The sequence below is a fragment of the Ammodytes marinus genome (genome assembly GCF_949987685.1).
Source record: "Ammodytes marinus genome assembly, chromosome: 3".
In the NCBI taxonomy this organism is placed as follows: domain Eukaryota; kingdom Metazoa; phylum Chordata; class Actinopteri; order Uranoscopiformes; family Ammodytidae; genus Ammodytes; species Ammodytes marinus.
The window spans coordinates 1,844,031-1,870,508 of NC_137232.1; the positions used below are offsets into that span (position 1 = coordinate 1,844,031).

Below are 26,478 nucleotides of genomic sequence, written 5' to 3' on the forward strand. Positions count from 1 at the left end.
TATGTGATTGAAACAATGTACATTATTATCATTATTATTATTATTAGATTTGTTTGTTTTGTTTTTATTATTATTTATCTATATAGTTGCGAGTTTGACCCTCCCTGTCTCTCTCCATAGGGGATTGGTCCCTGTTGGTCTGACCAGAAGCTCCTGCCTAGTGAAGTGGCCCTGCACCTTTAGACACAGTGTAGCTGCCATGTTTAACCTGATGAAGAAAGACAAGGAGAGGGAAGGCAGCAGGAAGGACAAGAAGGATAAGAAGGAGCGCATGTCTGCTGCCGAGCTGCGCAGCTTGGAGGAGATGAGCATGAGACGGGGCTTCTTCAACCTCAAGAGAGAGGCCAAGCGCGACTCCAGCAAGAAACTGGAGATCTCTAACCCCATCCCCATCAAAGTGGCCAGCTCCAACGAGCTCACCCTCACCGACATTGAGTCAGATGGCCTGAGCAACCGCAGCAGTATGGTCCTGGAGGACCAGCTGAGTGCTGCCAGCTCCACCGATGACCTGAAGGGAGAGGGGGGGCCGGACAGGGACCGCGGCTCGGTGCGAGACCGCGTGGCTCACTTTGGTTCTCTGGCCAAGCAGAACTCCACACAGATGATGAAACGCTTCTCCTTCTCCCAGCGCAGCAAAGAGGAGAGTCCTTCAGAGGGCTCCACACCATCAGGACACAACTCTGCTGCTCCGTCCCCACAGGTGGAGAGCAAGGTGTTTGACATACTGCGCAAGCACAGCCTGAAGCAGCAGCCTGGATCTCCAGCCACTAAGAAGGTGTGCATCCCTCAGGTGGTGGACAAGAGCTTCCCTGCAGTGCTGCAGCTCCCTGCTGTGGTGGCCCCCAGTGCACCAGAGACTCGTGCTCTGGAGCTCCAGCGCCGCAACACCGGAGACTTTGGCTTTTCTTTGAGGCGCACGACCATGCTGGACCGCAGTCCAGACGGGGGAGTGTACAGGCGTGTGGTCCACTTTGCAGAGCCCGGCGCGGGCACCAAGGACCTGGCCCTGGGGCTGGTGCCCGGAGACAGGCTGGTAGAGATCAACGCACGCAATGTGGAGAACAAGAGCCGTGACGAGATCGTGGAGATGATCCGCCAGTCAGGAGACACGGTGAGGCTGAAGGTGCAGCCCATCCTGGAGCTCAGTGAGCTGAGCCGCTGCTGGCTGAGGAACACAGAGGGCCAGCGCAGGGACTCCTCACAGGTAACTCCTCTCTATCTACAGTGCATACGGAAAGTATTCACAGCGCTTCCCTTTTTCCACATTTCGTTATTTTATAGCCTGGAAAAATGCTGGATTAAATGTATTTATTTTCCTAAAAATTCTACATACACTCACCGGCCACTTTATTAGGTACAGCGGTTCAATTTCTTGTTAACACATATAACTTATCAGCCAATCACATGGCAGAAACTCAATGCATTTAGGCATGTAGACCTGAACTTATTAACTTATTGAAGTTAAAACCGAGCAACAGAATGGGGAAGAAAGGGGGTTTAAGTGACTTGGAACATAGCAATGTTGAGGGTGCCAGGAGGGCTGGTCTGAGTATTTCAGAAACTGCTGATCTACTGGGATGTTCACTCTAAACCATCTCTAGGGTTTACAGAGAATGGCCCGAAAAAGAAAAAATACCCAGTGGGCGGCATTTGTGTGGACGTAAAATGCCTTGTTGAAGTCAGAGGTCAGTGGAGGATGGCCATACTGGTTCAAGATGATAGAAAGGCAACAGTAACTCAAATAACCACTCGTTACAACCAGGGTATGCAGAATACCATCTCCGAACGCAAAACACGACCAACCTTGAAGCAGATGGGCTACAGCAGCAGAAGACCCCACTGGGTGCCACTCCTGTCAGCTAAAAACAGGAAACTGAGGCTACAATTCTCAAAGGATCACCAATATTGGACAATAGCACATTGAAAAGTCATGCCTGGTCTGATGAGTCTCAATTTCAGTTGCGACATTCAGATGGCAGGTTCAGAATGTGGCGTAAACAACATGAAAGTATGGATCCATCCTGCCGTGCACCATCAACCATGCCATGTTCAAAGTCACCTAAACCCCCTTTCTTCCCCATTCTGATGCTTGGTTTGACTTCAGTACATTGTCTTGACCACGTCTACATGCCTAAATGCATTAAATTGCTGCCATGTGATTGGCTGATTAGCTTTGTTTTTATAAGCCATTGAACAGGTGTACCTAATAAAATGGCCGGTGAGTGTATATTACCCCATAAAATGAAAACTTAAAAAAAGTTTGAGAAAATGAAAATACAATATGTACATAAGTATTCACAGCCTTTGCTCAGTACTTTGTTGTGGCACCTTTGGAAGCTATTACAGCCTCAAGTCTTTGGGAATATGAAGCCACAAGCTTGGCACACCTATCCTTTGCCAGTTTCACCCATTCCTCATTACAGAACCTCTCAAGCTCCATCAGGTTGGATGGGGAGCGTCAGTGCACAGCCATTTTCAGATCCCTCCGGAGATGTTCAATGGGATTCAAGTCTGGGTTCTGCCTGGGCCACTCTAGGACATTCACAGAGTTGTCCTGAAGCCACTCCCTCCATACCTTGGCTGTGTGCTTAGGGTCGTTGTCCTGTTGAAAGATGAATCGTCGTCCCAGTCTGAGGTCAATCCTGACTAGTCCTGCCGCTGAAAAACATCCCCACACAGGGCTCAACGCTAAGATTTTTTTTTCACTTGTCCGACCGGGCAATTCTACTTGCCCAAAGTTAATTTTTATTGGCCCCTATACAATTTTTTTTTATTAGTGGTGTTCAAAAAATGGTTATATTTGCTCTTTATTTACAATGTATAGACACATCATGGACAGTGTTATAGATGAGTTTAAGGTCAAAGTGAAAGTGGAGGACTTTAGTCAAATATTATTTGAGTTGGAACATTTGCAATTTTTTTGTTTCTAAACCGACAATAACTGCGAATGGGACATGTTTTATGCAAACAAAAATTACGTAAATAACCTTAACTGCACTCTGACCCTATTCTTTTACAGCAATTCTGTAAAACTTTTTCTCTTCAAGACATTTTTTAGGCCTATAACAATCTATTTTTAAAGTTTTTTGATTTTATTGTACAAAATCAGCCTGTTTTGAACACTTTTCCAGTAGTCTACTTTCAGGCTTCCACTGCCTCCTGGTAGCCTATGTGAAGTCAGACACCTAGACATTTTTGAGATAAACATGCAGGCTGTAAAGATGTTCCTCTGCTAACTGTTGCTGATGTTTGTGTTGACCTGCACATTAACTGGTAGTAGGCTTCTAGCAACAGAGCTAACGTTAGCATCCTCGTTACTACTTAATTCACGTTGGGTGCATTTAAAAAAACGCGGATATTTTTGCTGTTTTTCAGTTTAGAGGGACGGCCAGCTCTAGGAAGAGTCCCGGTGGTTCCAACTTTCTTCCATTTATGGATGATGGAGGCCACTGTGCTCATTGGGACCTTTTAAAGCAGCTGAAATGTTTCTGTGCCCTGAGACAATCCTGTCTTGGAGTTCTACAGACAATTCTTTCAACTTCATGATTGTTTTGTGGTCTGACATGCACTGTTAACTGTGGGACAGGTGTGTGCCTTTCCAAATCATGTCCAATCAACTGAATTTACCACAGGTGAGTCCAATTAAGCTGTACAAACATCTCAAGGATGATCAGTGAAAACAGAATGGACCTGAGCTCAAACCTGAGTTTGATCGCAAAGGCTGTGAATACTTATAAGTGATGTCTTTGTTTTTTTTATTTTTAATACATTTGCAAAAATCTCAAACTACCTTTTTTTTAAGTTGTCATTATGGGGTATTATGTGTAGAATTTTGAGGAAAACAAATACATTTATTCCAGCGTTAATCCAGGCTGTAACATAACAAAATGTGTGAAACATGAAGCGCTGTGAATACCTTCCGTATGCACTGTATACATTCTGTGCTCAAAGCTTGGTGGTCTCTCTTTCAATCTTATATCTTTCAGTGTTTCCTTCCAATTGTTCAAGTGTCCAGTGTGTGAAACCTTTGCAGATTGTGTGCAGCAGATCGCACAACAATGTCCCAGATATCATTGGTTTCCAGTGTTTGGGTTTTGTCCTGACAAGCTGTCTCTAAGAACTCATATCTCAGTGTCCAATGCCAACGTGTCCTGCTAACCATGTGTATCTTTTACTGGTTTGAAAATAAGGCATCAAAGAATAACATGACTTTAAGTGTTCTATTCCTGCCTGGCTTTTACAAAGCATTCGTTACACTTTTGATTTTTTGCTTTCTTAAGTACAGCTAATCTTCCCACTCTGGTATTTCTAGGCGCAGAAAAACAGGTAGATGGACACACGCTTACATTTTACTGTTCACATCAGCACAACACTGGTCATATACTGTATCATACTCACTCCTGAGCTGCTCTCACTCTCTCTTCTCAAAAATACTGTTTTCACTCTGCTCTTTTTGACTGTGATGCTACTGTCGATGTCAACACAACTCATCATATTCTGCACAGAGTGGGGGTTTGGATTGTTGGTCTGACTAAACAAGTAATTTTGTCCCTGTGGTAATCCATCAACCAATCACAATTTTCCGATTGATTCATGGATTAATCAATTCTTAAGTAACCTAGATTGTCAGTTCGTTTTTCTTTTGACGGTATTGGAACAGTCCATTTGTGTTGGGTGTGTGCTGATACCCTGCACTAACAGTAGAGTGTGTGTCCTCTGGTAGGGTCGCCTTGGCAGCACCAGAGGGTTTTGTTTGTTTGCCTCCATTGGCTTTGGTTCAAGGGTCCTTGTGACACAGTCAGAATGAAAGGGAGTCCTGGTCTCCCTCTGCTTTGGGAGGGTAGGGAGGGACTGTGTTGAGCCCTGCATGTTGTCTCTTTCCTCGTGGAAGCATTAATTGGCTGTTGAAGCTCTTTGTCCACTGTGGTTGTGTGTTGGTGTGATGCCTGGATAACACTCACCTTGTGTCATGGGAATTGATTTCCATGGTGGATTCAGGAAGTGTACACCGGAGGGTGCTTTGTTTAAAGATCTCCTATTATACTACTTCTCTGGTCTTAATTTCTCATTAATGACTCCTATAGAGCAACCTGACACGAATCGCAGCACAAAAAACTATGTAGATTTTCGGGAAGCTCTTCCTCTCATCTGGGCGCTTTCAGCATTCTCTGTCAACACTAGGCTTCGTCCTTCTCCGCCCCTCGCCCCCCTCCTGCCAACCCCACTCCGTTGTGATTGGTTACCTTCCGGAACACATTCAGCAGCGCACGGGCAGATTCGACCAGGCAGGTGGGCCCCGGAGCGTGCCTGAGCACGTTGCAGCATTACCATACATGGAAAATATGGATTTATCTACGTAGATCAGGGGTTTTCAAAGTGTGAGAGAGTGAGCCCCCCCTCAGAACAAATTTCAGCGGAGCCCCCCCCCCCCAAAAAAAAAATGTTTAGTTTATGTACGTTTCCTAAGAAGTTGAGATTTTTGGTTCAAAATTTTGAAAAAAATTATCTTGAAATAATAGCCCCTTTTACACAGCCGGTGAAAGCCGGGAATATGCCGGTCCTTCACCCTGCTGTATAAATGGTACCGTTGCGGGGGATGAGAGGCGCGACAGATTGTTCCGGGAATTTTACTACCTCGGAGGGTAGTAAAATTGCAGACACAATCTGTTCCGCCTCTCTGTAAATGCGTCTGCTTGTTGTTGCGGAACAGGGGCGAGTTTGACGTTCCATAGCCTAGGTTCTAAACATGCGACCATGTTAGCAGTTGAAGGAAGTGTGTTTAACATTAACCACGGCGGCCTGATGTCCCGTAAAAATCACCAAATAAAAGGAACGGCGTATAATCTAGCTGGTCATAAAGTCCGCTGCTCAATCCAAACCCCCACGCTTAATTTTCCAGAGTTTATGAGTGTATTTCTGCCCGGGGAAAGTTGTACAATGAAGTGGGAAAGCTATTGCTATGCCGGATCGCCGCCGCTATTATTATCCTGAAGTCTGAGCGTATATCCACACTTTATTTCTGTCTACAGTAACGAGACTTCACACACTGTGTGTGTGTTACCAGGCCATTGCTTAAATAAGACATTGTTTCTTTGCAGTTTTTGCCTGTTTACATAAAGGTTGATGATGATGATGTCAGGCATGCAAACTCGTCACCTTTCGGCGAAATTCGCCGCTTTGGAAATTAAATTTGCCATCTATGTGAGTCGTGGAGATCCGTTGAGAAAATATTTTGGGAGGGGAGGGGGGTGGGGGGGTCTGATGGCCAGCTGTGTGTGTGTGTGTGTGTGTGTGTGTGTGTGTGTGTGTGTGTGTGTGTGTGTGTGTGTGTGTGTGTGTGTGTGTGTGTGTGTGTGTGTGTGTGTGTGTGTGTGTGTGTGTGTGTGTGTGTGTGTGTGTGTGTGTGTGTGTGTGTGTGTGTGTGTGTGTGTGTGGTGTGGAGCACGGACCTATTAAGAAAGTGGAGTGACCATAGTGACTAACTATGATTGACGGATGTTAGAGCTGCAACGTCACAATTAAACTGGATTAAAAAAAACAGGCATTTATACCTAGAACCGCCACACTGGGTCAATTTGACCCGCACAGGAAAATGAAATATTTTCGAGCAGGTTGCTAGGCAACAGCATTGTTTGGGGTCCGCGATCTGACAACTGTAGCCTACGTAAGCTACAGTCATTCATAAACACTTACAATAAATTAGAGATGAAGATAAATACCTAAAAACATTAGAGTTACTAAGTGAAATGAGTGATACGAGTCTGATAGCGAGAGATCAGAACTGAGCGCTGTCTTCCATACACTGCAGCTCGCAGCTCAACTGACAGACAGCTGAGTGCTGTCTGTGAGCCGGACAGAGAGCGGCGGAGGGATCCTCCGCCTCAAAACACGTCTACGTGGGGAAAAATTAATGAATAATCAATTAGAGCTTAACTAAAAATAAGTTTGCCATGTTACTGTTTATTGTATTTAGGATTTTAGCTCATTTGGACGCTGTTTTGACCTTCTGTTTTCATTACTATAGGCTACTTGCGATATTATAGGCCTATCTACTTTCAGTTTCATTACTGAGTCGCCACGAAACGTGATTTGTGTTCTTAAAGATACTTAGATTATAAAACAAGAGGTCCAAAACACAGATGATTATTAAACAAACTAATTTATGACTTTATACCACACTAGAAATGCACGGGTCAATTTGACCCGCCTGGCAGTTCTAGGTATAAATAGAATGCTGGCGGTTCTAGTGTTAACCAGCTGAAGTGATTGAGCATTCTGTGAGTCCATTTAAAGCTAGAGTTACTGCAGGCAGACAGACAGGATGCACTGTCTATTCTTTGAGCTGTGAGCAGTATGGGCAGGATATTCTAAAAACAACCCTCTGGGATGTCTTAGGAAAGGAGGAGACATGTTCACTCACTCAATCAACAAACAGGACAACCACTTAAAGCCACTACGAGTAACATTTAAATATCTTTTAAACAGCCTCAATTTTCCTCTGATAATCATAAATTACCTTTAACAGCAAACGAGACCAGTAGTGCAAATAAAGATGTTTTGTTTATATATATATATACCGTACTTTCCGCACTATAAGGCGCACCGGAGTATAAGCCGCAGCAGCTACATTTAATGATTTGTACATATATAAGCCGCACTGGACTATAAGCCGCAGCAGCTAAATTTAATGATTTGTACATCTATAAGCCGCACTGGACTATAAACCGCAGGTGTTTTAATGTTTGATTACCATATGTAAGAGTTTGTGCACAGAGGGGATTGTCGGGAAAGAGATGGCTGCTTGAGATGCTCCCATTTATTAACATTTCAACAAACAAGCTGCATATTTGCATAACGTATTAAAGTGTTACCATTTAGTGCAATAGTAGCTACAGAACATATACTGTGCTGTGTAAACTGTACTTAAAACTTTTCAACGTTCAAACTTAAACGGTGCGCTCCCAGCGCACATAGGCCTACCGGCAGTGATCTAGGCTACAGCAGTGGTTTAAACCACTGATCTAGGCCTACATTATAGCCTACAGAGAAACGAAGCAGAAGAACTCTTGTCCAGCTATGCCGTGATCTTAATATAAAAACACAAACTAAAAAACTTTTTTTTTCACATATTCATCCGCGCCCCACAGTTTGAAAACCACTGGCCTACAGTAATAACATAACAAAAAACAAAGCTTACAGTGCTTGACGAGGCAACATCAATGGCTAAATTAAATGTGTTTCTTTTAAAGTGCAAAATAAAGTGCCTGTAACAAGACAGTAAGCGCGTAAGCCTAAAGTTGCAGCAACACGGCTGCTTAAAATATATCCCTACGGTAATCAGCCTACCAGAAAAGTCATTAATCCTAGTCTTCATCTTTTAGGCTAAGGTGCAGTACACGGCTCTAACCAGAAAAGTCAAGTCATTCATCCTCATCTCCTTCTTCTTCCTGCGTACTAAAACCACCAAAGTCCTCATCTTCAGTGTCGGAAACGAACAGGCTCAGGATGGCTTCGTCAACCACTCTCCTCTCTCCTTCGTTGTCGCTCTCAAAACCAACAAACTCCTCTTCGTCACTGTCGGAATCGAACAGCCTCTGAAGGGCCTCAGCTGAGCCTGTGGCGGCGTCCTCCTCTTCATCATGCAGCAGTCCAGCCTTTTGGAACCCGTTGGTGATCGTGGATGTTTTGACACTCCTCCACGCTATCAGGATCCACTTGCAAACTTCAGCGAAAGTTGCTTTTCGCATGCGACCAGTTTTGGTGAATGATTTATCGCCGCTAGTCATACACGCCTCCCACTGAACGCGTAGTGCCACTTTGAACACTTTGACACTGATGTCGAGTGGCTGCAGATGCTTCGTTGTGCCCCCAGGAATCACAGCTGGAATCGAGTTTAAGCTCTTGATGGCTGCTTTAACAGAATCTGTAATATGTGCCCTCATGCTGTCCAAAACGAGCAAAGCTTTTTTTTTGTGAAAGAATCCTCCAGGGCGCATGAGGTAGCACTCATTCAGCCACTCCTTCATTACGCTTTCCATCATCCACCCTTTCTTGTTGACTTTTAAGATGATGCCGTTCGGGATCTGTTCTTTTGGCATTGTAATCCGTTTAAAAATCACCATTGGCGGAAGCTTTAATCCGGATGCTGTGCAGCCAAGAACACAAGTGAAATTCGTTCTCTCGTGGCCAGTGGTTCTCAACGTGAAAAACGATTCACCTTTCTTGTTAACAGTCCTAGTGAGAGGCAGGTCAAATGTCAAAGGCACTTCATCCATATTTATGATCTGGTCCGGTCTGATGGAATATTCCTCTATCTTTCTTTGAGTGAATTCGCCAAAGTTTGTTATTTTTTCCTGGTAGTCGGGAGAGAGTTGCTGACACACAGTCGTCCGCACCCTGATGGACAGTCCCTTTCGTTTCTTGAATCTGAAACACCAGGATGGTCCTCCTCTAAAATTTTAAATTTTCATTTCGGTGGCGACTGTTTTAGCTTTCAGTCGAATCTGCACGGTGGAAACACCTCGGCCGTCTGCTCGCTGTGTGTTCAACCAATCTTCAAGAACATCTTCAAGTTCGGGCCATCTGCTTTTATTACCTCTGAAAGCTTTTTTAGACTTTTTGCATTGAGACAGTTCTTCCCGCTGGCGTCTCCAACGTCTCACCATTGACTCATTGATGGCAAGACTACGTGCAGCAGCTCTATTTCCTTCTTTTACAGCCAGATTGATTGCCTTTAACTTAAAAGCTGCATCATATGCACTTCTACGCAGTGGCGGCTCCTGACAATAATCTCAGGGGGGGCAATTGTTGCCATGATGGGAAATATGACCCAAAATTAACCTAAATCAGATAGCATATGACAATGTCATATTGCATTTAACTGTTTGTTTTTCCTGTTCATCTGGCATAACCACTCTGGCAACATTAGACAAGCATTGCACTGTACAGTATTTTTGGAAATTAAGTTAGTTAATTTCTTGAATAAAATTATTTTAGCTCTAAAATGATTTAATTATCCGGCTGTGGCCATCACAGATAACTTGTCATCTACCAGTGTGCTCCTCAGATAGGCTTCCTTTAAAAGTTAGGAGACAAAAATGGATGCTGGCATAGCATGTGCAACATTAACAGTGCTAATCATCACATTGGTTTGGGTTACTACTGTCTACAGCACTTGGTAGGCGGGTTTATGTCGGACGGTGAAAGCAGCTGTCAGCTAAACGACGATCAACAGCTGATCGCCGTTCAATAGCCGATCAGCTGTTGAACGGCGCTGGCTCGTATATGCAGATTGATGTTTAATGTTTGTTTTACCTTTTCTGAGAGATGATGCATAGGGGTGACACCCAAAGTTATCCATGCGGTCTCTGTGCTGCCATCAGGATGGATAAAAAGCCAGTATACAGTCCATATCATCATGCAGCGGCAGCAGGACAGAGCGTTAGCGCATTAGCATCCTGCTAGCCTCGTTAGCCGTTCAAACGAGCCCCGTGAAAATCCGCGTTTATAAGATCCCCCAATCCATCTTGGTAGATACTTGCTTGATGGTTACATTTTGTCTGGGAAAGACCTAGTCCGAGTCCGATCAAGTAAGTAGCTTGCCAGCCTAGCCTGAGTTGATATAAAGTTGTGTTGGTCTTGAATATGACCGCTCTGGGCTGCATACTGGACATGTGACAGTATCAGTCACTGTAATTGGTTTATTGTTTACTGTACGTATGACGACAACACGTTAGGGCGAGCACCCCCGGAACCCATAGAGATTGCATTGCGAGGCTTGCAGTTTGAAAAAAAAAAGTTTTACATTGATGTCTATGGGAGCGCTGGGGGCGATTTTCAACCAGCCCGACATCGCCCCAGAGTGACGGTACAGAGCACAGACGCTGATTGTACAATGATATTCAGACTTAGATGCAGGTAAAAACTGTATTGAAATCATAAATTATGATTATTAATACAAAAAAAAACAAAAAAAACATCATTATTATTCATTATTATATTTTTGTTTTTTGCTGATATGGCTCAAGGAGGGCGGCGCCCTATCGCCCTCTATGGGCGAGCCGCCACTGCTTCTACGTTTGTTTTCCATAATAACTTCCCTTGCGCAAACTCGTTCTGTCTCTCTTACCACCTGTCTTACTCTTTTCCGGCCTCCAGCTTTCCCAGCTGGAGCCCACCACTTAAAGGTGGGCGCGGACAGGTCATAGAGCCCATAGAGTTAAAGTTGAAAAAAAAAAAAAAAAGTTGAGGTTACAGTTAGAAAAAGTCACGGCTTATAGTCCGAAAAGTACGGTATATTTATATTTAAAGATATTTTTTGGGAATTTTTATGCTTTATTGATAGTGTAGAGAGACGGAGGTAAAATGGGGCAGAGAGGGGAGTGACATGCAGAGAACGACCGGTGGCGGGAATCGAACCCGGGTCTGCTGCTGGGCCCGGCCCGGGGGGGGGGGGGACGCCCTACCAACTGAGCTAAGGGCGCCCCCACGTTTTTATATAGTTTTTATTACTGCATTTGGTCTGGTCGCACACCCAGTCCGATTTTCGGTTTGCGCATGCAGGCAGGCCCACTGTCTCTTTTTAAACCTAAAAAACATAATAGTATAATATTGATAAAGATTTAAAATTAAATTAAAACTGCGAGCAGTGATGACCGGGCCCTCGCACCTCCGTGCTGGACGCCGTCCTGGCCGGCCTCGGCGCTCCGGGCGACCGCGTGAGAGAACAGTCGCAGTCTCCTCCTCTTCGGAGCACGCACAGTAATACCTGTCACCGGAAGTGTGGAAGTTGCCGCGACGCGCTTGATACGGATGCGAGGAAGTCCTCAGGCCTGGGCTCTTACCAGGCAGGTGAAGTTTGGAGCACATGGGACAGTGCAGAGCGAAATTACAGCGACTTCCTGTTTCGTGGCGATGACGCAGAGAAACTATGAAGGCCATGGAGCCGATAGAACCGGCTTCCCGTGTTATCGTTTTCTCTGGACCTCCCTGAGCTGCTTTGAGGTTGATTTGATCAAGTGTGTAGGACTTGGAGGTAAATAATTAACATTCAATATTTACTTTGCCCAGCAGGTGGCGCTCTCACTTTTTCTTAATATTATTGTGTGGGCTTACTCAGGCCTTGGATCTCATTAAGCATATCAAATGTTGAGAAGATCAGACTGAGTATAGTGGAGTTACAGCTACTTCCTGTTTACTGGAGAAGACGACAAGCTACGGCGAAGGCGTTTTGACAGGTGGCGCTCTCACTTTCTATGAATATTAGTGTTAGGGTTTCCTCAGGCCTTGGGTCTGAGGAAACCCATAACAACTTTGGAGAAGATGAGACAGAGTATGGTGGAGTTAGGCCAACTTCCTGTTTTTTTGGCGAATATTTCAAATTAAAAGACTTCCTGTTGATTTTGGGGCGGGGCTTCAAGAGGCTTTTTTGTTTGTCCTGGGATTTTACATTGCTATATGAAATATTGAAATGGCCGACTTCCTGTTGATTTTGGCTAATGACATAAAATTGCATTTTTTGAGCATGCATTTCCTTAAAAACTGTTTTTGGCCACGGGGCGCCGTTTTTTCGGCCCGGTCTCGAAACCAACGCTAATTTTTTTGCAGGTCTGATGGGTACGCAAAACATTTTCAAGTTATGCATGACGGGAAGGGGGTGAAAAGTGCCAAAAACGAGTCGGAATATTAATAATAAAAATCCTGGCGGTTTCAATAGGGCTTCGCACCGGTCGGTGCTTGGGCCCTAATAACTAAATGTTTATAGTTAATACCATAATGAGAAAGTTCCTGTAAGTGTGGTTGCATTTCAAACTTTGGAAGGGCAGTGCAGCACAGGTGAACAGCTGAGCATTCCCCAAGCAGAGTGGCTCCCGTCAAACCTGATGTGCAACATTCAGTGCTGTACATTTATGCAGAAGTCACAGTGGATTGAGGCTCACTTTCACTACAAGCCTCTTTGCAGCTTTATACTGCTAAATGCTTCACTTGTTCAATACTATCCACGTGTTCCTCCCCTTCTGTCTTTGGCAGCAGGTTGAGATGTTTCCGGGTGCCTTGGCATTATATATTGAATTGAATTTTAAATTTGTAAACAACTTTTAACCAATTCAATAAATGTACTATTTAAATGCAGACTGCTAAAAACAGATAGCAGGGAGCCCGTCATCTAGTAGAAGTTGTAAACATTTTAAAGCTCAGTTTTTCTTTGTCAATGCTCCTCTGGGCTGGCCATCATGTCTACCCTCAGTAGTGCCTGTTAACCTAGGCACCGTCATTGTTACTTGAACCCGTTCAGGAAGTAATTGTGACTTAACTGTGATCTGTGAAGTCTGCAGCATTTGTGGATGTTGTTGATATGGCTTTCACTTTGCATGGTGGAGTCTGAATTGAATATTGAATATGCTTAGAGAAAAAAAGGAGGGGGTGTCCTAGTTAGCTTTTAATCAAAAGCCCCTTTTACACAGCCAGTGAAAGGCGGCAAAGTGCCGGCCTTTTGGCCCCTCGCCCTGCTGTGTAAATGGCTCCATTACGGAAAGAGGTATGAGAGGGGCAACAGATCGTACTGGGAACTTTACCACCTCTGAGGTAGTAAAGCTCCAGGTAGGATCTCTGTCTGAATGTGTCTGCCTGTTGTTGGAACAGGGGTGCGCGTGGCGAGTCTGACGTTAAATACATTTTAAACGTGCGAGCATAACTATGGTAGCAGTCGGAAGACAATAGATGGATACGCCTACTTGTTTGATCCTGAAGGACATTCTGACATCCAGTAGCAGACGTACCACACAAACACACATCTGTAGCGTTGTAAACACATAAACTGCCAGCACCAGCGCTTCTGCAAAAGCAGCTGACCGGTGCGGCTATAAATGTATACGTCACACCTGACGCTGGTTACAGGCACCCCTCTTTCATTCCGGGATGTGGAACGCTGTGTAAATTGGCACACTGATGCGCCAGCATGCCGGCTTTGCCTGGTCTTGTTGTGTAAATAAACAAAGCATAAAGTTGTTCTGTCAATATGTAAAAAGGGCTAAAGACATATAGTAACGTCCTGACTTTTGAAGTTCCTTTTTGTTCCATCTTGCCCTTTCTCCTCTGAAATCTAAATTTTAAAAAAAGAAGAAAAAGAAACTGCAAATTAAAGGTAGAGTTACCATGACGTCCACACATTTTCAGAGGATGGAATGCTGTGTGAATGAGTTGTGTAACTTGAAAAATGTTCATAACTTCCCATGAGTTAAGCACATGCTTGTGTTGCTCAGGAAGCTGGTTTCCTCCTTGTGTGGCATAATATTCTTCCAACCACACTTAATTGAGATACTACATAGTGTGGAAATAGTTAGGCAAACTTGTTAGCTTGTAAATCTGCCACAGTCTTTTGCCCTCAAACTATGTGAAACTTGAATCCAGTTGGCAAATGACATATAGAGGGGAGCGTGAGAGAGATGGATAGATAAAGAGCGAGAGAGAGAGAGAGAGAGAGAGTAGAGGAAAAAGTAGCAAGAAGCCATCTTCACTTGTCTTAACAGGCTGACTGGAAACAACGGGAAGCAGGCCTCTCCCTTTAGGACTCACTCTGGTATTTGTGGAATCTGCTTTGGAACAAATAGGCCACTTCCTGACCCTCTCCCCATGGGATTGTACTATGGAGGAAGAGGAATGAGATGTTGAGGCTGGGGGGGGGGGGAGGTTGAACTGCATGTCCATGAGTAGATTTCATTAAGAGACTTGTTTTCTAAAAGTTACCACATGTCAAAATTGTTGTTGTATATTAATCTAGGGAGGCAGCCGCCACCACTTAAAATAGTCAAGGTCTGCAAAAAAACTAACACAATATAAGCATTTCAGAACTGTCAGCTTCTTGAAACATGCAATGTCTGCGATAGTCTTTGTATCCCGTGAACTGTTTTTGCAGTCCACATACATTTTTGTTCCCTTCTTTACAGCAATGCTGTACAACTGTTTTTGTCTTTTTACAACTAAAAATTATTTTACAACCATCTCTCTTTAATTTTTTTTTAACAAAGTCATGTCAATTCAAAATCTCAACTTCTCTGGTAGCCTACTTTCAATCAGTTTCCACTGACTCCAAGTATATGAAGTCATTGATCGAGATCCACATAAGATGTCTAGCAGCATAGCTAACGTTAGCATCCTTGTCTCGTGCAAATTTGATAAATAACATAAGTGTTTAATAAGTGTTTTTTAATGCTGTACCCTTGCTGATCCTTCATGTGTTGAGTGTTGTGTCAGAGTGACTGTGTCTGTGGCTTTCCCTGGTGCCTCTCTGTGTATGGATGGACAGCTGCTTTCTCTCCTGCTCTGCTCTAGACTCTTCCACTGTTCTCCTGTCATTCCCTCTTGTGAATATCAGCTATGGAGCTGTCTCTGTGATGTAGCATGCTGATGCATTGACATAGTATGGGCTGGTTCTTGTTTAGTGTGCGTGTGTGCTTGTGTGTGCTTGTGTGTGTGTGTGTGTGTGTGTGCGTGTGTGTGTGCGTGTGTGTGTGTGTGCGCGCGCGCCTGCCTGCCAGTGGGTGTGTACCGTATGGACCCAGTGGGGCATGAATCACTTCCTGCCTCGCCCTGATCCCACTAGTGATAGCTCTATGAAATATGCTAGAGCTGTTGTATTTGAATAGCAATAGATAGTACAGGTGTACCTGAGTGCATGTTTACATTCAACCTAAGTCAGGGCTGTACAGTGCGACAGTTTTGATCGCATTTGCTAATGAAATAGATCACGTGCGATGATGAATACAAGTCCATTCGCACTAGTGCTAGTTGATAATGAGGAGAGGCTGTCTTTGAAACACAGAGGAGCGCTGCACAACACTGCTTAGAGGGCTCTACATTAACACTCCAAATGGGGGTAAATGTAGTCTTAGGCAAGTAAGTTATTGAGTCCACCCTTCACTTTGGCTGGTGAAAGATAAGTGTCCTCGGGATCTGTGCTCGTGCTGCGATTCTACCATATAAAAACTTCACCAACGGTAATAACCGGAAGGAGATCACCGCAGTTAAGTTAGCGCGTGTGCAAACAGACCATTTCCTGTGCGCTTTCACGTTAAAAGCCTGTTACTAGCCAAACGTGAGTTGACTTTTATTTTGAAGCCGGTAAGAACAGGAAGTTAGCGCTTCACAGCCCTGCAGTGCTCTAGCTAGAAAGGCAACTCATTCAGCTGCAGAGAAAAGTCAACAGTAGTCTAAAAACAAAGTTTGAAATAAGCCACTGAAGAACAACTTCCAACACATTCACAACAACCTATTTAATTTATCCTAAATTGTACCAATATGTATACTTATTTATTTAATAGGCTATGTTTAATGTTTTAAAGTTTGGTTTTAATTAACAGAAGGACATTTTCTAAAAATGTTTATTATTATTAATATAATAATTGTATGTATATACAAAACATATATAGATATTATTTTTATATTTTTATGGGGAAAAATTATTCTGAATCAGCAAAAAATTGCAATTGGCAGGTTAGATTCTTCTGTCTAAATTGCAATCAGTGCACCCCTATTCATTCTTCTACAATTATTACTGCACACACTAGGATATAATATTAATTGAGAATCTCAAAGGAGACCAAGATGACAGGCTCAAAGGTAATTACAGTGAAATGCAAGGGTTAAGGTTATGCAAGTTTTCGATCATACTTTGTGTGCTACCAAATTTATTTTTGTGCGACTGAATTTCTTTGCTTGCTAGCACCAGTGCTACCACCTAAAAAAATAAGCGTACTGCCATGACCTAAGTGCAGTTGAATGATAAAAGAGAAGCTTGAGTCCTGTAAAGGCCAGGACATACCGGTCCGACTACCCGAAAATGGAGTCTGCCGTTTCAGGCAGCTCCAGTCTGCCCGTCGCGGCCAAAAGAGTGCCAAGAACACACCGAGCCGACTACTGACTTTCCGTACGCTCTGCGCTTGCTCGGGACGTAATGTCTCCATAACAGCAGGCGGCGCTAATCTATATTGTGGCCCAAAAAAATACGGAAGCCGGAAATGATGGGACAGATCTCTAGACCATAAACATAGATAGAAATACGTATTTATATTTATGGACCATAAAGAGCACCATTTTTAGCAGAGAGTGTCGAACATGGTGTCGAGCAGTCAACAAGGGTTGATGCATGTTAGTACCCGCTGAACGAAACAAACAAACACATTAAAACAATGGCTAACTGTTGTTAGCTGTTTGTGCTACCCGCCTCACTTCCGGGCTTCACTGATTCGCTAGCCCTCCACCAATCAAATTGCTCCAACTGAAAGACTACCCGCATGTTCAATCGGCTCAAAAGAAGCCCGACGACATCTACGACGACCGACGTCACGGCACACACCAAACAGATTTGTGTCCCCGCCCCTTCCAGACTCTCCGACGGCGATTATCGGGCCGGTGTGTCCTGGCCTTAAAGGATATTGCAGCTTGTTACTGTGTGAGGGCTTTTGGTCAGCTCTGAGGGATGTGTTTGTCATACTGGAGCTAGCCATGCACAGCCAACAACTTCCTTATAAATAATCCCCCATGTTTGAAAGAAAGACAAACAAACATATCACTGAAAATTAGGGCTGTCAAAAGATTACATTTTTTTTCAGATTAATCACAGGGTAGTTTTGGATTAATCACGATTAATCGCCATTTGAAATAGGCCCGAAAAATTCTCATTTTCTCTGTATATTGTTGTAGGAAAAGAAAGATAAATGACGATGATGAAGGTAGATAGGCCTGTATACATTCAACATTTGTTTTTTAATCATGGCAAATCCAAATGATGGTGTTTAATACTGAAAAATAAATTAAAATCAAACACATACCACACCATAATTCAAATTGGCTATGTCTTTGCTATGCCTGTGAGCAAATATATAGAATGGCATTTATTTGTCGTTCTACACCCAAATCAATGGATTAATGAGTGGATTTTCATATGTGGGCAATATGTGTGTGTACGACCACGTAGTGGGGTGCTGTTAAAGCAGCTCCGAGTAACATTTAAATATCTTTTAAACAGCCTCATGTTTCCTCTGATAATCATAAATTACCTTTAACAGCAAACGAGACCATCAGTGCAAAGAAAGACGTTTGATATAGTTTTTATTACTGCTTTTGGTCTGGTCGCACACCCAGTCCGATTTTCGGTTCGCTCGTGCAGGCTCTATGGTCATATATCCGTATTGGTCGCAGATTTCAGTGTGGCGCAGCAACGCGATTTGAGAAGCCTATCCCTCCAGGTGAGGAAAGGGGAGCGGGAGCCTTGTTTGAGACAGTTATTTGTCGTCATAATGACTGATAACGGGGCCGAACCATCAAAGAAAAAAAAGAGAATGCAATGAAGAAAAGCTAAAAGGGAGAGTGATATAGGCTACGGGGGACGAGGGCGTTGCCAAGCAACGTGTATACAATTTCACGGGAGCAAACTAGACTGCAGTGTTTACTCCTAAATGAATGAGCGGTTGGTACTAAAACAAAGTTTACTTTGCCTCACCATCATCAGATGACCATTATTCATCTGAAATAGTCATTATTTATTACAACATAAACACATTACCTCATCGTGATCCATACTAACTGCCGTCTCTCGTTCATTCGCTTTCTGTGAGGACACGTAATCTTTCAGCTCCGTGAGAGAGAGTAGTTAGGTGACACTTCTGCATCAACTCATTGCAATCAGGTGTGTGTGGCACAGCCAGGGCCGCTGCTACGCTTTTGGGTGCCCTAAGCAGAAATTGTCAGTGATGCTCCCCCCCACCCCCCCCCCCCCAAAAAAAAAAACACCCAGAAGCTCGCGTCCGCAGGGCGCGAGCGAAATTTTTTTGCCCTTGCAAGATCTCTGCGACTGCTTTTTGGCACATTTGCCAGCATTTACTAACAGAAAGAACAGCTTAACTTGTGAAAAAACTGCCTTTGCAAAGGAATTGAGTGATAGGATCATAGACTGATTATGAGATAATGGGCCCCTGGGCTTACACTCTTAAAGGGCCCCCCACTTGTCCCTATCCAGTCAGGTACACTGAATTTTCTACACGGATACATACAATTAATGGCAAAAACATATTAAGGAAGTCAGTGTTTCCCACAGGATTTTGGGGTATTGTTGGGGGGTGGGTGGAATTTTTTTTACCTTTTTAAAGTAAAATGCATCAATCTGGTGCACTTTGTGAGGACATTTTAGAGACTAGAGAGATATCAAATCCTGAGATGCAGAAGGAACATTATTTTTCAGATTTTTCTTAAACAGGTAGCACTCTTTACTCTGCAACTGTAAAAACAGTAGATTGGTCTGCAGACCCATGTTCTATGATGGAGGGGCCCATTTCAACAGATAAAGGGTGGATATGAACAATTTAGAATTCACACATATAAAGCTTATTTGTGTATGTGTGAGGGGGCCTTCAACCCCCTTAGACAGAGCTACTAATGCTGTTGTTTTTAACTTTCTTTTGTATTTCTCCCCTACTAGTTGAGGGGCCCATGATGATTTCTATCTTGTTACATTTTAATGAGTATTTATATTTAGGCTATTCCTTTTTGGACCCTGTTATTGACATGAGTGACTGAGCTCTTTGACTATGCAACATGAAAAGTTACTATCAGTATCTCTGGCTAAGGGCCCCCCTGAGCCCTTGGGCCCCTGGGCCTGTGCCCGGTGTGCCTGTGCAGTAATCCACCCCTGGATAGGTTACACAATTAAGAAAAAACAACGATGGGCCTGTTCATAACTAATTTATATATTTTTTGTAATGTAATGATTATCATGAACTTTAAAAAAAAAAACTATTTTGGGGGGCCCCCGGACCATCTCTTTTTCCTTTTTAATTAAAAAAAAAAAAAAAAAAATTATAAAAAAAAATTATAATTTTTTTTTTTTGGGGTGCCCCCCCCAGGAACTTGGTGCCCTACGCAGTCTGCGTACTCTGCGTATAGGGAGCGGCGGCCCTGGGCACAGCATTAGTTGATGCAGTGTCACTAACCACTCTCACGGAGCCGAAAAGAGTCCGTGCCCTCACACTTTCAACACACGGACATGCACTATATTGCGCCCTTCTCAGTTCACACTCGCACGCCTGGCACGAGCTAGAAAACAGCTTTGCGACAGCGGGCGTTGTAAAAATACTACCGCTTTTGTCCAAAGGGGCCGCCAACGGACCATGTTACTCGTAGTGGCTTTAATTTGTGCCAGAAACCGACGTTATGTCTCTGAAAACTGCAGACGTTTGTGTCCTCCCTTGCACTGAACAAAGCAGACAACGTTGCTCCTCCTGTTGCTTCTGACAGCAACTGCTGCCCCCGACACACACACATAAATTATTTTCATCAGTTTTAACATTAGTTAGATGAAATACCAAACATTTCTGTCTACTGTTTACCATTTAAAGTCTCCAAGCAGGAAATGACAAGGCTTTAACGTTCATCTCTAATTCAATGTCTATTTCTCTCGGGATTTGTTTACTTTAAGCAGTTGGCACAGATGTATAATATACATAGGGGAGAATGGGAGAATCTGAGGCATCGGGTAATGTGAGCCACCCCCTGTATCTAGGCAACGGAAAACATTTGTGGTCATATGAGATATATGTTTTCAAGCCCCTCTCATTTCCCCATGGTCCTGAAAGAGAGGACCTCATGGTGCTGTGGTAAGCATGTTTTTTTCAACAAAATAGGTATTTTGCATGTAAAAGTAAATTTTCTTGCTGTCAACTTAATCAACTGTTGTGCCAAAGCAAATGTATTCACGTAGAAAAACTTCTATCATACGTGTTGATGAACTACCAACATATGAAACCATGTGATGCTGATAACTCAAGATTAGCCTGAAATGCTAAGAGAGGTAGTTTTTTCTCAAATTGTGGTGGTGGGGGAAAGTGAGCCAAATGCTGTGGGGGAAAGTGAGCCACTGTCTCACTTTCCCCCACCATGAGGCACAAGTTAAGTTTAGTCTTAAACATATTTTAATGTAATATTACATGACATATGTTTTATTTAATGTCATACACATTGTAGAAAAGCCATCATGCCAAGGAAATACACCAGGAAGACGACCTGGGGCAACCACACGGAAAGAGCACCTTCTCATCTTTCCCTGTAACCTTCAGGGCTGGAATGTAGAGTAAGTGGATCAGTTTACCCCACAGCTGGGGTAAAGTGAGCCACATGACAACTTTTTTTTAAACAATCATATTTTCACTGCCCTTTGTCTTGAAACAATTCTGCTAATGCCCATTTCTAGGAAACATCCTGAATTAATGGGAAATGTGTAAATTTGAGTGATAAATAATTTTAGCTCGCTTAGAGGGGAGCAAATGTAAAAAGTGGCTCAGATTACCCCGTTCTCCCCTACATATGTTTCTATGTGACTGATAATCATTAAATCTCAGCAGGTCAATTATCTGGGTTTGCTATTTCTGGCTCAGGTGTGTATCAGAGAGGATGACAGAGATAGAGCCTGATAGAGTCTGGATGGATGCTATTTTTAGAGATCCACTCTGAGGATCAGATGATTAATCCTAACTTGAGAAATTGATAAAATATAAAATTTACGGTTAATTTTCAAAATAAGACACTCGGGTAACAATACCAAAACAGAGACACATAGAAGCATGTCTTGTCCCCTGCTCTTTTACTCGTTCGGATGGGAACAATAACCTTCCGTGCGTTTGTTGTTGTGTAAACACCACATACAGAATCATATTATCAAGCGCGATCGCCCATCACTTTTAATTACCGCAGGAACTCCTCGGTCTAACAACTCCAGCTGGCCGTACCCGCTTTGAAAACGGAGTCGGTGAGTGTTGACAGACGTGGGCGCACGGAGCAAAACCGTAGGACAACGCACGTCGCACGCGCAGCCAGTGGGATTCCGAGGTTAGCTGTATGATTGCTGTGAGAGAGTTGTGATTAGCTACCCATCAATCTGTGTTGACTGTCTGTTGGATTACATGTGCCTGATGCTTGTGATTTACCCAAACAAGAAGGTTAACCAAACACTTAATCCTCTTCCCTACTTATATTCAACTCTCTCCTTCAAAGCCTGGGAGAAGCCAGATCAGTGTGTGTGTGTACAGCTGACCCATTGAGGCTAAGTGGGCTGTCCTGCTGGGAGCTTATCCCCATCAGTGCTGTCACTATGAGAGAGGACCATTGTTAAATTAAGGGGAGTATATGCAGCATGAATATTTTTCAATCAAAAATGGGATTCATGTATTGTTAGAGTTATGAAACACATTCACAGGGTTTGGCATGATGTTACAGTTTAAATAAGTAAAAGAAGAAGTTCAAGTTTGTCAACACATTTGTGTCTGGAAGCTCACATTCCGCTTTACTCTGAGCTAGACTGAGTTTTTTGAGCCCCCCAAAACCAGGGCAGGTGCCTGGCAAAAAGAGTTCCTTTCACGATACTGCAGCAGGACCAAGCTCTTGGCTGTATGTGCCATGTCATAATATGTAGGCTTTTATGAGTTGTTGAATGTGGTCAGGATGTGACTAGTAAGCAGTGTTTGCTTTCAGAGATATGGTTCACTAAGGTATAATTCAATGATACACCATCGGTTAACAGTTTTTTTGTTTTTGTTAGGGCAAGTGAACACGACATTAGGGCAAGTAAAACATTACTTGTACGTTTGAAACCTAAGTGAGTTACCTATGATTTAAACAAACATTTGTTTAAGTCCTTTAGTCCTATGACTCCTATTTAGGGCTCAAATGTATTGTTATGTCCAAAACACACAGATATTTCAGTTTACTGTCATAATAGGATTAAAGAAACCAGAACATATTCACATTAGAGAAGCTGAAATCAGAGAATTTGGAAATTTTTTATTAAAAAATTACTCGAAACGATTAATCGATTATCAAAATAGTTGGCGATTATTTTAATAATCAATTTGTCGATGAATCGTTGCAGCTCTACTCCTATTAACAATAATTTATATAATTATATAATTAATTGCCTATATCTATTAGGGGTGTAACAGTACACAAAAGTCACGGTTCGGTATGTACCTCGGTTTTGAAGTCACGGTAAGGTTCTCGGTTAAAGGCAAGGCAAGTTTATTTATATAGCACAATTCAGACACAAGGCCATTCAAAGTGCTTTACAGGGGCAAGATTAGAATACATAAAACACATTAGAAAACATTTAAAAGCGAATGAAAATAAGTAAATAAAATAAAAATTGCAGGTTAAAATGGAAACAGAAAAGTCTTCAGCCATCCAGATCAGTCATCTCATGGCGCTCGGCCCTGTCCGTCCTTATCCGTCCTCCCTTTTCCAATCTCTTTGGCCTTGCACCAAGACGATACCAGGGAGGGTTATCACTAACCTGGACACGGTCCTTTTGTTTCGTCGTAGCCTTGTCGGTGCTAGTTAGCTGTGTGTTAGCTTGATCTTGCCCACTGTTTAAGGGGCGACTGTGGCTCAGGTGGTTAAGCGGGTTGGCCAACGATCCAAGGGTTGGCGGTTCAATCCCCGCCCGGCCACCTGTGTCATGGTTGTTGTGTCCTTGGGCAAGACACTTCACCCACCTTGCCTTGTGTGAATGTGTATGATTGCTGTATGTTTGAGGTGGTGGTCGGAGGGGCCGTTGGCGCTGAATGGCAGCCACGCTTCCGTCAGTCTGCCCCAGGGCAGCTGTGGCTACTCTCGTAGTTTACCACCACCGGAACGAATTGAACCAGGAAATGTAAAGCGTCTTTGAGTGCCTAGGCAATAAAGCGCTATATAAAACCTATCAATTATTATTATTATTATTATTATTATTATTATTATTATTATTATTATTAATTATTAAAGTCACTGGTAGAGTGGTGTCGTTCCCATATAGTCCATTCACTTCAATGTTCACTTCTAATCGATTCATTTTTGTTTCCAGTGCTGTAATCCTCTGTAGGAGTATTTGATAGTCCTCGTTTGATAAGGGAGGCATCTTGCTGCTAATTAGCCTTAGCTTAGCGCCTCGCTTCCAGTCACCACAGGCTTGTCCTGTTGTTAGGCCCCCCTCACGTTCTATTGAGAAGGTTGTAAAAGTGTCCAAAAATGCCTGTAGTATCTATAAAAATTAATTACAGTCCCTTTGATTTGTATGTATCCAGGAGCTGCTGCTAAATTTATTATAAGGGAAAAATAAGAATGTAAGCAAAAAGTGCAAGAGGAGGAGAGAGCAAGCAGAAAAGCGTCTGCACAGTAGGAAAGCAGGAAGCGATCTCAAAGCCACTACGAGTAACATTTAAATATCTTTAAAACAGCCTCATGTTTCCTCTGTTAGTCATAAATGACCTTTAACAGCAAACGAGACCATCAGTGCAAAGAAAGACGTTTTTATATAGTTTTTATTACTGCATTTGGTCTGGTCGCACACCCAGTCCGATTTTCGGTTTGCGCATGCAGGCTCTATGGTCACATATTGGTCGCAGATTTCAGTGTAGCGCAGCAACGCGATTTGAGAAGCCTATCCCTCCAGGTGAGGGAAGGGGAGCGGGAGCCTTGTTTGAGACAGTTATTTGTCATCATAATGACTGATAACGGGGCTGAACCATCAAAGAAAAAAAAGAAAATGCAATGAAGAAAAGCTAAAAGGGAGAGTGATAGACGGGCAGGAGGAGGGCGTTGCCAAGCAACGTGTACACAATTTCACAGGAGTGAACTAGACTGCAGTGTGTACTCCTAAATGAATGAGCGGTACTAAAACAAAGTTTACTTTGCTTCACCATCATCAGATGACCATCATTCATCTGAAATAGTCATTATAAATAATATAATGTTTATGTTGTTGTAAATTTACAACAACATAAACACATTACCTCATCGTGATCCATACTAACTGCCGTCTCTCGCTTTCTGTGAGGACACGGCATCTTTCAGCTCCGTGAGAGTAGTTAGGTGACACTGCATCAACTCATTGCAATCAGGTGTGTGTGGCACTGACTGGCATTAGTTGATGTAGTGTCACTAACCACTCTCACGGAGCCGAAAAGAGTCCGTGCCCTCACACTTTCAACACACGGACATGCACTATATTGCGTCCTAATCATTTGACACTCGCACGGCCGGCACGCGATAGAAAACGGCTTTACGACAGCTGGCGTCGTAAAAATACTACCGCTTTTGTCCAAAGGGGCCGCCAACTAACAAAGTTACTCGTAGTGGCTTTAAGAGGAAAAAAAAAAACAGCGTGCAGCATAAACAACACTTGCAGCCTATATATTTTTCAGTATAGAAAAGAAAATACTGCTGAAAACAACTAAGGTCTCCAATAAATAAAATACTTCTCAAATAGAAATGCAAGTTCCGCACCACAATCAAAACAAGCCTGTACATTTGGCATATTTACGTCATCTTGACGCTATTTACGCCATGATTACGTATTGCGGTATGGTGCAGTTCGGTACGAATACGTGTATTTGTTACACCCCATAATATCTATGTGGACTCACACAAGGGTAGCACTGAAATGTAATATTCACCCAATGTGCACCCAAAATATATGCTCGTGCACGTACATGAAAATGTTATGCGCAACCAGTGAAAAAGTTAGTCTGGAGCCCTGACTGCTGATTGAATATTATGGCATTTGTCGACCATAGCCATATCAACCTTTCAAAGTCTGTTCATTGCCTTTTGACATCATGTAGCGCATATAATGCCTCGTTTCCACCGAGTAGAGCGGGTCGGAGCGGTTCGGCCCGGTCCGGTTATTTTGGCTTTCCATTTGTCAAGTTGGGTAGGGTACGGATATACAGTGCGTTCCAAATAATTTTGCTAATTATATTTTTCTCAGATTTTCATAAATAGTCGATGCAAATGACAGTCAGTATAATTTAAGTCATCAACCGTTAAAGTATGATTCACATTTTATTGAACAAACCTCCCAATGATAACAGTATTTTTTTTCAAAAATAAAAAACTCAAAATGCACTGTTCCAAATTATTATGCACAACAGAGTTTCAAAACATTGTATACGTTGTAAAGAACTAAAAATGGCCATTTGTTGAATTTGCAGCATTAGGAGGTCATATTTAGTGAAATCAAAAGCTATTTCAATCAAAAACATCTTAACAGGCCAAGTTACATGTTAACATAGGACCCCTTCTTTGATATCACCTTCACAATTCTTGCATCCATTGAACTTGTGAGTTTTTGGAGTGTTTCTGCTTGAATATCTTTGCAGGATGTCAGAATAGCCTCCCATAGCTGCTGTTTTGATGTGAACTGCCTCCCAACCTCATAGATGTTTTGCTTGAGGATGCTCCAAAGGTTCTCAATAGGGTTGAGGTCAGGGGAAGATGGGGGCCACACCATGAGGTTCTCTCCTTTTATGCCCATTGCAGCCAATGACACAGAGGTATTCTTTGCTGCATGAGATGGTGCATTGTCATGCATGAAGATGATTTTACTACGGAAGGCACGGTTCTTCTTTTTGTACCACGGAAGAAAGTGGTCAGTCAGAAACTCAACATACTTTGCAGAGG

The 26,478-nt window shown here is 43.0% G+C and overlaps 1 protein-coding gene across 1 annotated transcript in view; it reads left to right on the plus strand.

Annotated features, from left to right (window-relative positions):
- LOC307271431 (unconventional myosin-XVIIIa-like) overlaps window positions 1–26,478 on the plus strand; it is a gene marked incomplete at its 3' end in the record, with an annotated part of 206,986 nt that overhangs the window by 8,474 nt on the left and 172,034 nt on the right. Inside the window, exon 2 of the mRNA XM_080053890.1 lies at window positions 121–1,204. Coding sequence (XP_079910016.1) covers window positions 200–1,204 — 1,005 coding nt within the window. The 5' untranslated portion in view covers window positions 121–199. The remainder of the gene's footprint in view (window positions 1–120; window positions 1,205–26,478) is intronic.